The 16,732-nt window shown below is 41.7% G+C and overlaps 1 protein-coding gene across 5 annotated transcripts; it reads left to right on the forward strand.

The window, feature by feature from the left end:
- The first annotated feature begins 8,207 nt into the window (after positions 1 to 8,207).
- LOC136490875 (uncharacterized) lies at positions 8,208 to 12,986 on the forward strand. 5 transcript variants are annotated; one of them, XM_066487081.1, is made up of 14 exons: positions 8,213 to 8,499; positions 8,950 to 9,185; positions 9,387 to 9,529; positions 9,602 to 9,835; positions 9,912 to 10,048; positions 10,150 to 10,410; positions 10,563 to 10,714; positions 11,126 to 11,190; positions 11,301 to 11,369; positions 11,455 to 11,768; positions 11,840 to 12,127; positions 12,274 to 12,443; positions 12,526 to 12,573; positions 12,675 to 12,986. In XM_066487081.1, the coding sequence occupies exons 5-14, from the start codon at positions 9,920 to 9,922 to the stop codon at positions 12,763 to 12,765; spliced, it is 1,587 nt and encodes a 528-aa protein (XP_066343178.1). In that variant the 5' UTR covers positions 8,213 to 8,499; positions 8,950 to 9,185; positions 9,387 to 9,529; positions 9,602 to 9,835; positions 9,912 to 9,919; the 3' UTR covers positions 12,766 to 12,986. The 5 variants fall into 5 exon arrangements, with proteins under 5 accessions (XP_066343177.1, XP_066343178.1, XP_066343176.1 ...); XM_066487079.1 differs by having other exon boundaries at positions 9,629 to 9,835; XM_066487077.1 differs by lacking the exon at positions 8,950 to 9,185 and having other exon boundaries at positions 9,629 to 9,835.
- The last annotated feature ends 3,746 nt before the right edge of the window (positions 12,987 to 16,732 follow it).

Consider the following 16,732-nt stretch of genomic DNA (forward strand, 5'->3'; position numbering starts at 1 on the left):
CATCAACATTAACTCACCCAAATGATCAAGGGTATGACCGCGACCTCATCCGATCCCTCTAAGGAAGGTTCCAATTCGCCTGATACCAAGGGCACTGGCTCCGCCTCGCCCGACCCCAGGAAGCCCATCCGGCCTCGGGCGGGAACGCAGACCCCCACGGGGTGCCCACGCTATCTCCAACCACTACGGGTGTGACGGCGCGAGCGCGTGTGGCTAGGGCTCAAGGTCGTGCGCGGCGCGTACCTGACCCGTGAGACCCGACTCGAGGCCACCCTCGGCGTGCCTTTGCCCATCCATGGCAGCATCCAGGAGGCCCATGATTGCTACAACGGCTGTGCCGCCTTCCTCGACTACGTCCGTCAGGGATCTGCCTCTATCATGCTCGCCACCCACAACGTGGAGTCAGGTAACTAATTGGCCGAACAAGCAACGAACTCTTGTTCTTGTCTTCTCTTCATCATGCATCCAGAGAAGACGTCATGTTGTACACGTCACGCCGAGGTCCACCACCGTCATGCTGGGCCAGAGAAGACAAGGCACCGGCGGTGTGTTACTGCAAAAATTGGTACACAGCTGGAGGTTGAAGACAAGGGCACCAAAGTCATTTCTTCCATCTTCTCTCTCCGTAGATCTAAGAAATGAATAAAATATTAGCTGCGGTGTGTTACAGTAAAGAACCCCAAATTTGTAATGGTACTGAGCAAATACCGCTCGTTGCGGTGTCTATCAGCATATTAAGTTTTTTGACGGTGTCCTATAGCAAAATTTCCCTATCAGTTATGTAAAATATCAACAATGACAAAGCCCAGCCCAGGACCAGGATCATATTAGTTATGTAAAATATCGAGAGAAAAATCTAGAACAACAGTTTAATCTTATTCTGATGCATCGTGTCATCGGTTTTGCAGTGTTTCTAGCCACTTTTGTAGGTCTAGCAATATATCAGACTCTGTTTCATTGAGTTATCGCTCATGTGAGCTGATGCATATTAAGGCAGTTCTGCATTCTTGCATACCTTTATTACATAACCAGCAACAGCCTAGACCCACTCTTCTTCAGTCTTCTTGCCTTAGCATGCTCCATGCATTAGATATAAATCATTTTGGTATGACAACTAATGGAGCAGGCATCTGATTATTTGTGATAGCATGTGTTTCATGTATCTTTTTCACTTTTTCTGAGTTCTTGATCAAACAAGAAGGCATCTAAATATTTGTGATGCTGTGTCCTGTGTAGTTTCTTGAGTTCTGAACCAAACAAAAAGGCATCTGTAACTGTAATCCTCAATGTACCAAGACAAGAGATTAGTTGCACTCATGCTAGGAAAAAAACTCCTATGTGCACGAACCTGAATGTGACATGTATCTGAATTTTTATTTTTCATTATTGTGCCTTCCAGAGTTGCTGCAGCATATTTGAACTCTGATTTGTCAATTTAGTTTTATCCGTGAACTGAATTTTCTGTTTATGATAACTCTATTGTACGTGGTAGCATAATGAATTCCAGGAGGCTCCTACTTAAAGTTTTACAAAGGCTTCATGTGCAATTATTTATTTTGGGCACTAGAATCTGAATTTGTTTGATGAAAATTAAAATTATTAGCTACTGCGCTAGCCTTAAATGACTGTACTTTGTACTACTGCTTCTTGTTTCTCAAATGTCCATGTTTATCTCATCTTTCAGATTACAAACAAGAGGTACCTCTTGTGCTGATGCTTGATAAGAGGACAGAAGTGTTTGGTAGGTTTTCCTTTTGCTCCTAGCTGCTACTAGCTAGTTCCCCAATTGCCTTTTTTATGCAGACTTGTAGGTAACACATGGAGATGCATATTTTTATATATTAAGATCTTTTCATATATTACTAGCTAAGGTCCAGGTTTCAGTGAACCTACGTATCTTGATATATGACTGAGTTAGGATCTTTGGTTTACCTTCTTCTGATTATTTTCTCCTGGATTTTGAGATACTGTTCTTGGTGATTCAGTTGGATCTAGTGAACCTGCACATCTTGAAGCTTGTATTTTGGGAAATTTTGGAATGGTCTTACTTTATCAGTAATTCCTAACAAAAGTAGATGCAGGTTTATGCAGAACTTTTGTGAGAGAGAAGGTTCTTGTGGTGGATTGATTTTGGTGGAGTACCTGCTTTGCATCTTCTTGGTTTCCTTCTGATTTTGGTGTACGTACGCAGCCGCGAATGTGATTTCTTTTGGTTGTCTGTTTTCTTCTTGTCCGTCAAGTTGCTGCCTGATGTACTTGTGCTGTTTGTTAGCTGGTTATGTGTTGTCTTTGCTATTTTTTCTATCATTTATTTTCTGGAAGATAACCACCATTAAAATCTTCCAGAAGATTACGACCATAAAATCTTCTAGAAGCTTAGTCATGTGACGTGCATGTTTTGTTTTTTTGTTTCGTTTTTTCATGTGACGTGCTAAATATTGATTTATTGAAAATGTGGAAGACAACAAACAACAAAATCTTCCATGAGATGTGTAATCAGTCCCGAGGTAAAATAACCGGGTCTGTTCGGACGGTTTTTAGTCCAGGGAGGATACTCGTTCAACGATATTCCTAAGAAAAAAGTCCAGGTTACCTCCCTCAACTTTCGCGAAAGTCCGCTTATCCTCCCTGAACTTCAAAACCGGGCAAAACACCTCTCTCAACTTTTAAAACCGTTCATTTTACCTCCCTGACCATGTTATAAGCGGTTTTGAAGACGGTTTTGTCTTTTTCTTTTTAATTTATTTTGGCTGAATTTTTAAAAAATCATAGTAAATCACAGAAAAATTATAAAAATAGAAAATTCAATTTTTTGGACTTGACATGAGTAGATGAACATATAATATGGTATGCTTTAGTACAAACTTTTTATTCTGGCTTTAGATCCATATTTTTCTATAATTAAATGTATTCATAGCTTAGCCTGGGCGTTCGGTTAACCAAAATCGATCGGTTCGGTTATTCGGTTCGTCAAACTATTCGGTTACCTGAGAAGTAGGAACCGATTGGTTACTTTGAAGATACGGAACCGAGGAATTTCGGTTTTGGGTAATTCGGTTCTAACCGATGGAACCGAATTTTTAGGAACCAGGAAACACCCCATTCAATTGCAAATTTCAGCAGCAATTTGCCTAATTTTCATGCAGTCAAAAGGGACAATTTAAACAAACAACAGTACAACACATATATGTTATTGTTCTCTCAAATATTCAAGCAAATTCAAGCTTGCAGACTGCAGTAAGAAAACAGGAGCCAAGAGGTCCAACAGACAACAGCATAGGCTGCATAGCAATGCTCAGTTGCTCAGTCACAGACCACAGCTCCAGGCCTCTAGCCTCCAGGCGTCCAGCAACACAGTCACACTCACACACACACATATTCAAGCATATAGAGCAATGAAAAAACAAGAGGTCCAAGTCCAACAGCACAAGTGAAACAAGAAGTCCACCATTTTGCCTGCTTCAATTGCTTTCCTTGGAGTCTTGAAGCCAAGCCCAATGTAGCAATGCTCTTCCAGAATCGATTGCCTCCCATGCCAGGCTTCTTACCCTTGCCAGATTTCTTTGAGCTATAAAATTAAGAAGAAATCTATGGTCATGAAATGTATATTGCTCACAGAGAATAGAAAGCATGGAAGAGGCAAGAAGCTCTCACAGTCTCACCTGAGGAAAACCTTAGGCTGCTTGAGGAAAGCCTTCTCAGTCTGGAAAATGGATAGATAGAAAACATTATAACTACTTTGCAACTAGCTAGAAACTACTGGACTTGCTTATACACATGAACAAGTAAAAACTTGGCAGACAAATGCAATAAGAACTGTGCTCGTTCAATAATCAGAGAGTGACAATACTATTATAAATGCATCACATCAAAATAACACAATAAACCTAAAAATTAGAACTGACACGGTATCATCAAGAAGGAACATTTTTTAGTCCTAAAAGGCTAAAACTGCATACAATGGAACTGCAGCGATAAAATGATAAGTGAGATTGACAAGTGACCTAGTTTCTTGTAAAAATAATTAAGTTCATTCTGACCTTGGCCTAGTTAGAACACAAATCACAATTGAAACATGCAGATTAGAAAAAAAATTAAGATTACGCCAAGGAGAAACATGCATACCACAATATAGCTCACATGGTCATTTATCTTTTACCTATTTCTTGTTCTTGCTTTCCTTTGAGGATTTGCTTGGATTGGAGGACTTGCTTGGCTGTGATGAGCTGATGTTGGTGGATGTAACCATCTTCTTTTTGCTGCCTTGGATTTATGACTTGGCAGCATGGGCATCAACAATGGCTTTGTCCTTGAATTCTTTAATAAATTCTAAAAATAGAAAACAGCAAACAAAGAAAACATTAAATATTTTTTTCATTATTGAAAACAGTAAAGAAATGGTACAATAAATGGTCACCTTCTTCTACTTTGGTCAATTCTTCTGTATTCTCTACTAAGTTGATGGGAGTTGCTCTTCTAAGCCAATCTTGAGTGCAAACAAGAGCTTCAACCATAAATGGAGTGAGTGAACTCCTAAAATCATCTAGAATACGCCCACTAGTGCTAAAGGCTGATTCACTAGCAACTGTGAATATTGGAATGACGAGCACATCATGGGCCAATGTACACAATATGGGAAATCTAGTGGACTGCCCCTTCCACCAAGCAAGAATATCAAACATTTTGGTATCTTCTTCACACTCTTCAGCCAAGTATTTATCCAGTTCAGTCCTACTGCCCCTGCTGCAACTGCTTGTTCCATTGTTCAGCTTAATCTTCTTTGTCAGCTTAGTCTTCAACTTTCTAGCACCCTCTCCACCTTGCTTAGATGGGGGTGATTCACTTGGTTGGGGCTGCACATTACTTGGAGAACTATTGTTCCTGTATTCTTCAAAAAGGTTTTGCAAGCATTTGGTAATTGCAGCCCAAACTTTCTGTCCAACACTGTCACCATACATCTCTTCGATTACCATTTCTGTATACTGTGAAAGCTTGTATCTAGGATCAAGTACAGCAGCAACAAAAATCAGCAAGTTAATATTTTCCTTCTCCTTCTCCTTTCCCTTTGCCTTGTCATTTTGCATTTCTAAATGTTCATGCCACTTCCCCCAATACTTGTCATACTTGTCTTTCATTCTTCTCCACATTTCTTGCTGGACAGAATCTGAACTACTCATCCATTCATTCACTAATTCATTGACCTCTCCAATCTCATGAAAGTAAGTGTGAGCAGTCACACTTAATGATGCTGAAACATGTTTTGTTACTTTAGCAAAATGCCCTAGAAACTCAGCTAGTTTTCTTGCATTATCCCAATCATGCTCATCAGGAACTCCTGGACCGGGAACACCTGGCTTTATGTCACTAAGCAATTCAATTGTATAGTATGGATCTTCATCTGGATACCTTGCAAACACCTTTTCATATGTGCAAGCTGCTTTTAGCATATCATATGTCGAGTTCCACCTAGTGCACACATCAAGGTTCAAGAATGCCTTGCTGTCCACTTTCTCCCATTGTGCAATCTCTTTAAATTTGGCCAATCATGATGAACCATTCCTAACAAATCTAATCACAGCCCGTACACGCTTGATAGACTGGTCTACTTCTTTCAAACCATCTTGGACAATCAAATTAAGTATATGTGCAGCACATCTCATGTGAAGGTATTTGCCCCATGCTATGCTAGTTTTCACACTATTCATTTGTCTTCTCAAATAACTAACACCACTATCATTTGCACCAGCATTATCTACTGTTACTGTCATTACTTTGTCCAACCCCTAATCAAGCAACACTTTATGCAGGTGTTTTCCAATATCATCCCCTTTTTACCTTTTACCTTGAAAAACTAATTATCTTTTTATGTAGGCACCAATCTTTATCTATAAAGTGGGTTGTCACAGTCATGTAATTATTTTGTTGCTGTGATGTCCAACCATCGGTTGTGAGGCAAACTCTATTGCATTGTTCTTGAAAGAAAATTTTAAGTTTTGCTTTCTGCTCAAAGTACAACTACATAGTGTCCCTAGTACATGTCCTTCTAGAAGGGATAATGAACCTAGGGCAAGCAAGAGACATGAACTTTCTAAAACCAGGCTTCTCACCATATCCAAATGGCTCCTCATCTTCTATCATCATTTCAGCAAAAGCAGACCTAAGCAATTCAGGATCAAACTTCCAAGTACCTACACTAGTGCCTTGACTTACTGACAAAACACCTTGTTTTGCATCATCACTAACTCTATGAGGATTACGCTTGCAAGTGTTAAAATGCTTACGCATAGCAGATGTACCATTGAGCACTGGATGTGCTGCAATTTCATTGCTGCAATAGTTGCATTTTCCCTTGACCAACTGACCTTTATCATATATTTTGGTGAAGTGATCCCACATGCTAGATCTGGATGCCATCGACTTTCTCTTATTTTCCTCCTCAGCTTCTACATCAATGACCTCCTTCTCCTTCTCTATGTCACCATCAGCCCAGTAGTAGCACCATCCTTCTCTACATCACCATCAGCCCTAGTAGCAGCACCATCCTTCTCTACATCACTATCATCCTTGAAATTCCCATCACTCCCGCCATAGGTCTCTTCCCAATCCCTCAAGTCTTGGTCCATGTCCTCGTCAGACATCTGAAGAAATGCAGTCAAGTTATCAACTACAAATCCCCACAACAAATCAGTCACAAATATAGTCAGATCTTTAACACTTACATTACAGGATGCAATTGATGTAGCCGTTGTGGAGTAGATCACAAGAAGTGGCGGCGTCAGTGTGGCGGGCGACGGCGGCTTAGGGCCAACGGCCAGGCGGGTGCAGGGTGCATCTTGCCTCCTGTGCCGGTGCTGGAATGCTAGCCGCCTGCGCCTAGGCGCCTGTTGTGTCATGGAGGGAGCTGGTCGTGTTGGCCTATCGCCTGTCGGGGTCGCGGAGGGGAGGGGAGGACCGAAGACCGGAGGGGACTAGGGAGGGCTAGAGACCGGAGGGGAGGGCGGATCGACATGGCGGGGGCGGGGTCGAAGATCAGAGGGGAGGGGCAGCGTGCCACTGGTGGTGGATCAGCGCGGTGGGGACGGGGTCGGGGGCGGTGAGGTGAGGACTAAGGAGAGTGACTGAGGACAGGAGAGCGACCGGTGAGGACTTAGGGTTTACCTTGGGCTAGGTTGTATTCTATGGGCCATCAACGAGCGCAGATGCAGAGCCGCAAAGCTACTTCATTTCGGTTATTTCAAGTCATTTCGGTTAACCGAGTGCTGGAACCGAATTAACTGTAATAATTTCGGTTTCTAGGAACCTAGAACTGAACCTGGAACTGAAATTTTCGGTTTCGGTTACTTCGGTTTTGGTTCCGGTTATTTCGGTTCGGTTCTTGGTTTTCGGTTTTTTGTGCCCAGGTTGATTCATAGCTGCAGTTCTATGGTCCAATTATGGTGAAATTTTTACGATGGGATAATTATTGTATGCTTAAACTATAGTAAAAAATTCATACTCATTGGATCATGTATAGTTTAGTTATAGATTTTATTTAGGTTTATGCCTGTTAAATATAAATTAATCTATAACTAAGCTATACACGATTCAATGAGTATCAAATTTTTACTACAGTTCAATTATACAATCAGTCTATTCGCTTTATGGTTTCAGCCAGGACTTATCAGTCAGCCAATAGTATTGTACTCTCATAACAAACCAGCACCAGCCAGACTTATCAGCCCAGAAACCAACCAGCGAGCAGGCCGAATAATTAGCCCACCATCAAAATTTTATCCCAATTGGACCATAGATACTGCAGCAATGAATTATTCCAATTAATTACAGAAAAGTAAATTTTATAGTAAAATATACCATATTATATATTTACTGTGTAGATCTACTCATATGGAGTACAAAAAAATTAGATTTCCTATTTTATGATTTTTCTGTGATTTACTATGATTTTTAAAGATTCAGACGAAATAAATAAAAAAAAGACAAAACCGCTTTCAAAACTGCTTATAACAGGACAGGAAGGTAAGATGAACGATTTTAAAAGTTGAGGGAGATGTTTTGTCTGATTTTAAAGCCCTAGAAGAAAAAATGGACTTTTGTGAAAGTTGAGGGAGTAACGTTGTCTTTTTCCTATTCCTAACAACATCATAGAAGTTTAATGGGCCTTATTGCGCTAAGCCCAGCATGTAGGCAAGGCCCGAAAAGAGTCCATAAAATTCCCCACCCTCTCGAACCCAAGCAGAAGCGCGGAGCCGTCGCACAAGTCCTCGACGGGTCGGACCTGCGGCGGCGGCGCCGCGGCACAAGCACCAGCCCTAAACAAACCATCTCGGCGTCTCGCGGGCGGAGGCGCCACGGTTGACGGCGACTCCTGCTTGTAAAAACCAGCGGTGTGGACGCATCACGCGGAGGGGGTCTTCCGGACGCATCTCACGGCAAGCAATTATCCTCAACCCTAGATCTCATCCCCGATTCCCCTGCTTCATCGGGGACAAGTTGCGCGATGTAAGTATCATTTTATAACTTTGGCTCCTGTTTCATTAGGACTTCTGTTCTTTCTAGCATGTATGCGTGCCTGTGTCCAGTCAAATAGTTTTGTTTCCGCTTGCATACTTTTTGGCAGTCTTGACCAGCTGCTAGGAACTGGCTGCTGATAGTTTCATCATATGCTGATTAGCCATACAAAACTATGGTTTGAATAAATTGGAGCCTTTTTACATTTTATTATGCAAAAAAAAAATCAGTTCTTTGATGCTAGTTTTGAGCACTTCTTATGTTTTTTTTGGCCTAATTGCTCTCATAGCACTCAAATGGAAGTTTTGCGTCCACAGCATTATTTTTTATTACTCACAGCATCATATTTGACTCAAATCTTCTGCGTGTGGCACCGTGCTTACATACCATTATTTTTTATTACTCACAGCATCATATTTGACTCAGATCTTCTTCGTGTAGCACCGTGCTTCAGATTGTACACCAACGGCCCAGATTAGCCATGGATCCTACCCCACCATTAACTCTGTTAACTCCATCTCGTCAAAACCCAGATTGTTTGTACACTTACAGGCCCATATTAGCCATCGATCCTTTCCCACCTTTTACTCTGTTTACTCTTAAAATCCTTTCCCCTGCATGGCTGCATCCCCAATCATGCGTCGCTTCCCCTTCCATGCTCGGGGCAAAAAATAATTGTATGTGAGCACACTTCTCCAGTCTAGTGCTGTGAGATTCCCTATACTTTCCCTGTCAAATTACACAGTGTTTACTTTTTTCTAAGTGAACCTGAGAATAAAAGTCCGCAAGGTTTCCAATAGATGTTAGGGCATTATGATCAATCTCACAACAAGGCATAAGTAGATTTACTAAGCTTTTGCATTTACTCTCTGCTTCAGGACTGCAAAGGACCTTAAAAACAAGGGAGGGGTTGAGAGAGGTGTGACTAGGGAACAGAGAGCCATAAAAAGAAGGAAGAAACTCGAGGCATCATTGCTTTCAAGTGGTAGTGATGGCCACGGCATGAAAAGAATGTCGAAATGTGAGTAATTGCTTTAGAATTTGCTGCTTGTTCATTTTCCTTGCACATATTGCTCTAATAGAACACTAACAGTTTTAGCGTATCATATCTGTTAACCAGTACAAGCTAGTCTGGCAGCGTTGGCTGATTTTGACAAGAAGGAATGTGCTATTGAGGAGGAACGATTTGGCAGTGGCGGATTACCCGATCGGGAAGTTCCAATCATTCCCTTTAAAGAGAAACCATTTGGTGATGAAGTTAAAGGTGGCCAAGAACTCTGTCGATCCAGTGTTGTCTCACTTGCTTTGTTTGATGGTGATTGTGCTGGTATGCTTATGAAATTTCCTAATTTGTATTTTATTATTTTTGTTGTCACTTGTTAATGATTTAAATCATGATGCAGAAGAAAACATGTTGTTTGCATGCTCTGGCATAACTCTACCACATGGGTCAGCTATACAAGGGCTAACAAGATTTGTCACTTCAGCATGTTTGGTTAGAGAATTCAATCTAAAAAGAAATAGAGATGATAACTTGAGGGTTGGTGCTGCTGATATGACATTGTGTCCTCCATTTTTTATTTGTTTATTATTCGAGCTAATTGTGGCCATTCTGTGCTGATCTACTGCTTTTGTCATTAGATTCAAGTGCGCCTTCCTGATAATACAACTGAAGATGGGCTCTTGGGACTATATGATGAAGATATTGCTATTGTTACATCCATCGACTGCCTACATGTTGATCCTGTAGATCTCGATCTTCAGGCATCACCTGACCACCCTGATGGTCATGTATTAGCTGCTGGGCGTGCCTTCAATTCAGGGAGTTTAATGGCCATGCGTGGGTCTCTGTCTAATGAATCCCCCAACATCTTCCTTTCTGATAGTCAAGGTTTCACAGAGGTAAGTTGTTGATTTATTTTAACTTTTTGGCATGATGGAAAGTTTGAAAATAATATTGGCGTTATGATGTCTTTGGTCTAATGTATCACTACATGCACCAAAGTAAAATGCACTTTTCCTTCATAAACTGTGCCACTTTGCTTTTGTTCGAGGCTGCACTTGGAGGGCCACTTGTAGGAAATGACGAGAGGTTTCATGGGATGATCGTTGATCTTTGTCATGATGTTGATGAGAATAGGAAATGCGCCAAGTTCCTATCACGGAAATCACTCCGTCAACGCTTGGAGTTGTTTCAGATACTCAAGTATGTCTTTGGGAGAGATGTCTTCCCCGGTTAGCTAGCTTATTTATATCTGTTACCTTTTTTTTCTGGTGTATTGGAGCCTTGTGGGTTTTCACTCACTAATTTGTGAAACAAATTGGTTCCTGTTACCTCTACCTGATGGAGACCTGCATGAGTGCTGTCTCCTATTGCTAAATTAGTGCTCGTGCTTAATTTTAAAGCTACTCTTTCTAGATGAGAAAGAGATGAAACAACTCGTTCGGATGATATGGGCAAATATATCCCTTAGAGTTGTATGAGTCTGATTGCCAAATTTTTTCCATACTTTGATTCCTTCCATTTGAGTTGTTTCATGTGTTGGTATACTCTTCTATTTTTGCTGTTTTGTTAGTTCCACTGTTTTATTTATGAGAACGATGTTTTCTATTGCAGTCCTAAAAAACTTCACTTCTACGGTTATTCGTTGCCCTCAGGTGTATCAAGCGTAGTCCCTTCAGGTGTGAATAATCTTGCAAGCCATCATGTAAATGTTACCTATTGACCATTGCCCACAGAATATTATGTGTTGTCATTCGGAGTACTAATATTAATGACCTTGTTGCATCAGGATTCATGAAAACTATTTACTGGCTAAGATCCGTTGGCTATCCAATGCCACCACCGCTTGTGCTTGAATGTAAGTTCTTTGGTTTTGATTGATATTTCTGATGTCCCTTGTTCTCTTCTTTATAATTAACTTCTGATCTTGGTTTTTTAACCAGTCAATGGGGAGTTGCTTGATCGTTTTGAAGACCGCTTTGGTGAACTGCGTGCTTGGAATGGGTATCCTTTTGGTGATCTGCCCAATGATCGTTGGGAGCGTGTCTGGGTGAAACTTGAAAAGAAAGTTGTAACAAAAATATCCCGTAGAGTTGTCTCGCTTGCTTCTTTCAACCGTGATTACTCGAGGTCTTTTGCTTGCACAGGGTTGCTTATAAAGTGGCCTGGAAGCAGAGCCAAACGCACTGTTGTCCTGACTTCTGCCAGTTTAGTTAGAAGTCGTGATAATGAAGGCAACATTGACAGAAACTTGAGGGTTGGTGCTCCTATCACACTTGGTCTTTTAAGTTATATATATGGTTGGCTGAGCTCAGTTAATCAATGCAGATTGAGGTGTTTCTCCCACCGAATCAACGTCGTGATGGGACATTGGAATTGTATAACTTACACAAAAATATTGCTATTGTCAGTTTCAAGAAAGGTTTCAAAGCTATTCACCCAGAAGACATTTTTAATGAAGGAATGCAAGAGTCATCATCTGAAAAGGTAGTTGCTCTAGGGCGTGATCCTATACATGGGCTATTGATGGGTACAATTGGTAAAGTGAAACGTAATTACAAGGATCGCAAACTTGAGTGCCAAGAGCTTCGATGTTCCACTTGTAAAATCAAGAAGGTAGTGTGTTGAATTTCTTACTGTTTATTTTTCTTTGCATGGTGGCCTGTATTAGGTAATTGCATTAGAATCCAAGCTCTCTTTAATCACATATATATCAGGAATTAGAAGTTTTCCAGTAACATTTGCCTTTTTTTTGGTACTAGGCTGGGATTGGTGGCCCTCTTATTGATTTTCATGGGACTTTTGTTGGCATGAACTTTTATGATGGAAGAGATCTAACTCCTTTCCTTCCAATGGACAAGGTTGTCGATGTCTTAAAAGGATCAAATAATTTCATATTACCATCAGAAAGGTTCATATTACCATCGGAAAGGTTTTTTTTTTCTTTTGTGTCAGTTATAGCTGGGTAGGGTTAACAGTCTATGAACTTAAGTTGAAAAAATGTTGGATTACAGCGGATTTAATCCTGTGTCCATACTTGATCCCCAGGAGAAGGAAAACAGGTAATATCTGTTCTGTTTTCTCGTTGCCACTTGTTTGTGACTGAAAACTATTTTATTCAACAACTATAACCTACATTGGAGAGAAATATTTTGGATGACAGGTGGCCAGTGCCTGAACCATATTGGTATCATGGTGCACTTGATGAGGATATGGATGATGTCCCTGAGCTTATGGGAAGGACTCTATTATAGACGGTGTCGGGCTATTAATGCATCGAGCTATGTTAGTATTATGGTGCACTTGATGTGGATATATATGCTGTACCTTTTAGCTTATTGGGAGGGCTATCACTCGGATGTCAGGCCAGTAACGGACTTTGTTCTGCTCATCTTGCTAGTTTCTAAGTAACTATAGAGGTATCGTTGCCCTTCTGTCTAAACAATATAAATATATTTAGACTTTTAATGGTTACTGCAGGATGGTCTGACTGACAGTTGTAGCTAAACGCCCTGTTCGCTTGGCTTATAAGTCGTATTTTTTTAGTCAATGAATAGTATTTTTCTCTCCCAACAAATCAGTCAATGGTATTTTCAATCATTGCTTATCAGCCAAACGAACAGGGCAAAAATATTTGACTGAACAAAATGCACTTAGTTTATCACAATTTTGCCGGGTTTATTTTATTTGAAATGGGGGTTTATTTATGGGCGAAACTAACACATGGGGTAAATTAAAACTTGGATATGCTCTTTCTTGTTCTTTTTCCGTTTTTGTAAAAAGAGATCTGCTTCATCTCACAAATGATCGCCCGAACTTGAGATTGCTGGTAATCATGTATGCCATGGGGTAAATTAAAACTTGGATATGCTCTTTCTTGTTCTTTTTCCGTTTTTGTAAAAAGAGATCTGCTCTCTCTCAAATGATCGCCCGAACTTGAGATTGCTGATAATCATGAGAGATGAAGAGGAAACCACCGTGACTTATTCTGTGCACTTTGTTTAGATAATGCACTAGTGTCTTTCGCGCGCGTGGAGCTTCACGCTTCAATGCCATGTTTGCATACATCACCATACAAAAAACACGATACAAAATGATAGAAGGGTGATGGTACCATATATGGTATTTGCTATCACATATAATACATCAGATTGTAAGCTGGCAGTAATTGTCGACAAAGGCAAGTTGTATTCAATGGTGACTTCGTGAATTTTGAAATCTGCTGACTCAGTCTTTCGGAGGTGGTCACATGGGTAGGGTTTACCTATGTGTGTTCATAGGGATGAATGTGCGTGTGTGTTGTGGGTGTCTATATTATACTATGTAATTCTAAAAAAAACTTATAATGGGGAAATCTAAGATAGATATGAGTTACAAGTAGGGACGTAAACGGATCGGATACTGATGGATACAAATATGGATAGTTTTTCTTCTCTTGGATTCGGATCGGATACGAATAGTGTCCACTTGTGTCTGATAAGATAGGAATAGATATCAACATCATAAAAATCAACTTTGAGTATTCGGATTCGGATACGGTGTTGGACGCTAAGTGTCCGGACTCGGATTCGAATGGATATAAACCCCTCCAATCGGATTCGAACTGATATAAACCCCACCAATCGGATACGAATCGATAATATTTGTATCATTTACGATTTTTTTAATTTTAACACTTTTTGAAAACTAAATTTAAATCTAACACTGTCGGTTTTTTTAAAACTAATACTTTTGGCCACGTCTATTGTCCTGGCGCGGCCAAATGGCTGTGCCGCGCCATGCATGGTGGCGCGACAGCGGGCTGACGTGGCGATGACCGGAATCGCTGACTGCTGACGTGGCAGGGCCTGTCGCGCCACGGATCTTGACGCGGCAGTGCCGCGTCCTGATTCGTGGCGCGGCAGAGCCGAATATAACCCCGTGGCCAGTCTCGCCTACCCGAGCAACAAGCCCGCCTTCCCGCGCCTGGCCGCCGCGGCCGCCCCCCCCCCCCCCTCCGCCCGGCCCCAACGTTGCCGCCTCCCTCCATTCCCTTCCATTCCCCGACCGCCTCCCTCCCTTCTCGTCCTCGTTCAAGGTAATGACGCATATTTTTTTTGTTTGAATGGTCGATAGGATATTATGAATGAGAGTTAAGGTTAGGAGGAAAATTATGTTTGGGAACTATGGGCTATGGTTTGAAGTAAGATATTAGTTTAATTTTGTCAATGTTAAGGCTAATTATTTAGTTAGAAGTTGCCACGTAATATTTTCATTGGTTTATGAGTCTGCAAGTTTTCAAGGACAATATTCGTTCGACATAAGTTCGACGTAACGAACTAAGTCCCAGGAATGTAAGGATCCCTCGAACGCCTCTTGGAAACCTCGCCGTCCGGTGAAAGAAGGGGGTCGTCGTACTCCACCTCAAGAAGGGGTACAGCTGGTGCGGCGTCGGAGGGGCCATCCTTTTATAAATTGATAAACAAAGGGTTAGAGTATTCAAATTAACAATATTCAGATAAACATTTTGTAGCATTGCAAAATTTAAACTACTTGTTATGTAATACGAACACAATATGAAATCACCTGCTGCCCTCGTCTTCTATGCCTGCTAGCCTTGTGACCAGATTGTTTGCAAACAAAGCAAAGATTCCTGCCACGGGTCTCGTTGAAGTCTCCCCCGCCGTACATGTCTTCGTCGTACCCTCTCATAGCGTCCATGTCCCCCTTGAGTCACTTCTTCTTTCTCCTACCCTTCCCTACCTTCATTAGATCCGGATGCTGCACGTAGTCATAACCATTATAAGGTGGCCACTGTGTCGGGTCAAGGTATGGCTCGAAGCTCATCTCCCAAATACTAACGGTGTTCGAACGGAGATACAAGGGTGACATATATGGCAGATCCTCATAGTTGTACCCGCGAACCCTGCAGGCCGTGATCATATGAGAGCAAGGGGCATGCATGATCTGAGGGACGTTGCAATTGCACTCTACCTTTTTAAGATCAACTCGGTAGTTTCGTCCACCATAACGTTCGCCGCCCCAGCTTGTGCCACCCTTGCCCCGTACACTAAAGATATAGCGGCGGGGTCCATACGGCTCGGCGATGTGCTGCTTGGCCAATTCCTCAGTCTCCTTCAAATGTTCAGCTCCGGCCTTTCCAAAACGCCCTTGCTCAGCTATATTCCTCTGCGCAAGTTTCCACCTCTTCACAAAATATTCATTGCACTTATGAAAGGAGAACTCAATAATTCCAGACATAGGCAACGATCGAACTCCAGTGAATACACGGTTGAAGGACTCCGAGGAGTTAGTGATCATGATGCCATACCTGAACCCCCTCTCGTCATATGCTAACGCCCACTGAGCCTTGAAAGGTCCTAATGGCTAGAGGGGTGAATAGCCTAATAAAAATTTCTACAACAACACTTAACAAATGGTTAGACAATTATGAGGCGAATCAAGTGTTGCGCTAGCCTACTCAAAATGCAAGCCACCTACCACAATTCTAGTTTTGATAGTATCTATTCACACAATAGCTATGACACTACTCTATGTTAGTGTGCTCTCAAAGGCTAACTAAAGAGCCACACCAACCAAGCAAGCAAGCTCTCACAACTAGCTACACTAAAGAGCTTAACAACTAGTTTGCGGTAATATAAAGAGAGTGATCAAGAAGATTATACCGTCGTGTAGATGAAGGAACCAATTAATCACAAGGATGAATAACAATGAAGACCAATCACCTTGGAATCAATGATGAACACAATGATTTTTTACCGAGGTTCACTTGCTTGCCTGCAAGCTAGTCCTCGTTGTGGCGATTCACTCACTTGGAGGTTCACGCGCTAATTGGCTTCACACGCCAAACCCTCAATAGGGTGTCGCACAACCAACACAAGATGAGGATCACACAAGCCACGAACAATCCACTAGAGTATCTTTTGGCTCTCCCCGGAGAAAGGTGAAGAACCCCTCACAATCACCACGATCGGAGCTGGAGACAATCACCACTCTCCGCTCAACGATCCTCGCTGCTCCAAGCCGTCTAGGCGGCGGCAACCACCAAGAGTAACAAGCAAATCTCGCAGCGAAACATGAACACCAAGTACCTCTAGATGCAAACACTCAAGCAATGCACTTGGATCCTCTTCCAATCTCACAAAGATGATGAATCAATGATGGAGATGAGTAGGAGGGCTTTGGCTAAGCTCACAAGGTTGCTATGTTAATGAAAATGGC

The sequence above is a fragment of the Miscanthus floridulus genome, chromosome 11 (assembly GCF_019320115.1).
Source record: "Miscanthus floridulus cultivar M001 chromosome 11, ASM1932011v1, whole genome shotgun sequence".
NCBI lineage: Eukaryota > Viridiplantae > Streptophyta > Magnoliopsida > Poales > Poaceae > Miscanthus > Miscanthus floridulus.

Bases quoted from the DNA above. Each gene is read 5' to 3' on its own strand.
- LOC136490875 (XM_066487077.1), top strand. The intron at 10,049-10,149 runs GTTGGTGCTGCT...TTTTGTCATTAG, and splicing joins ATAGAGATGATAACTTGAGG to ATTCAAGTGCGCCTTCCTGA. The intron at 11,769-11,839 runs GTTGGTGCTCCT...TAATCAATGCAG, and splicing joins ACATTGACAGAAACTTGAGG to ATTGAGGTGTTTCTCCCACC.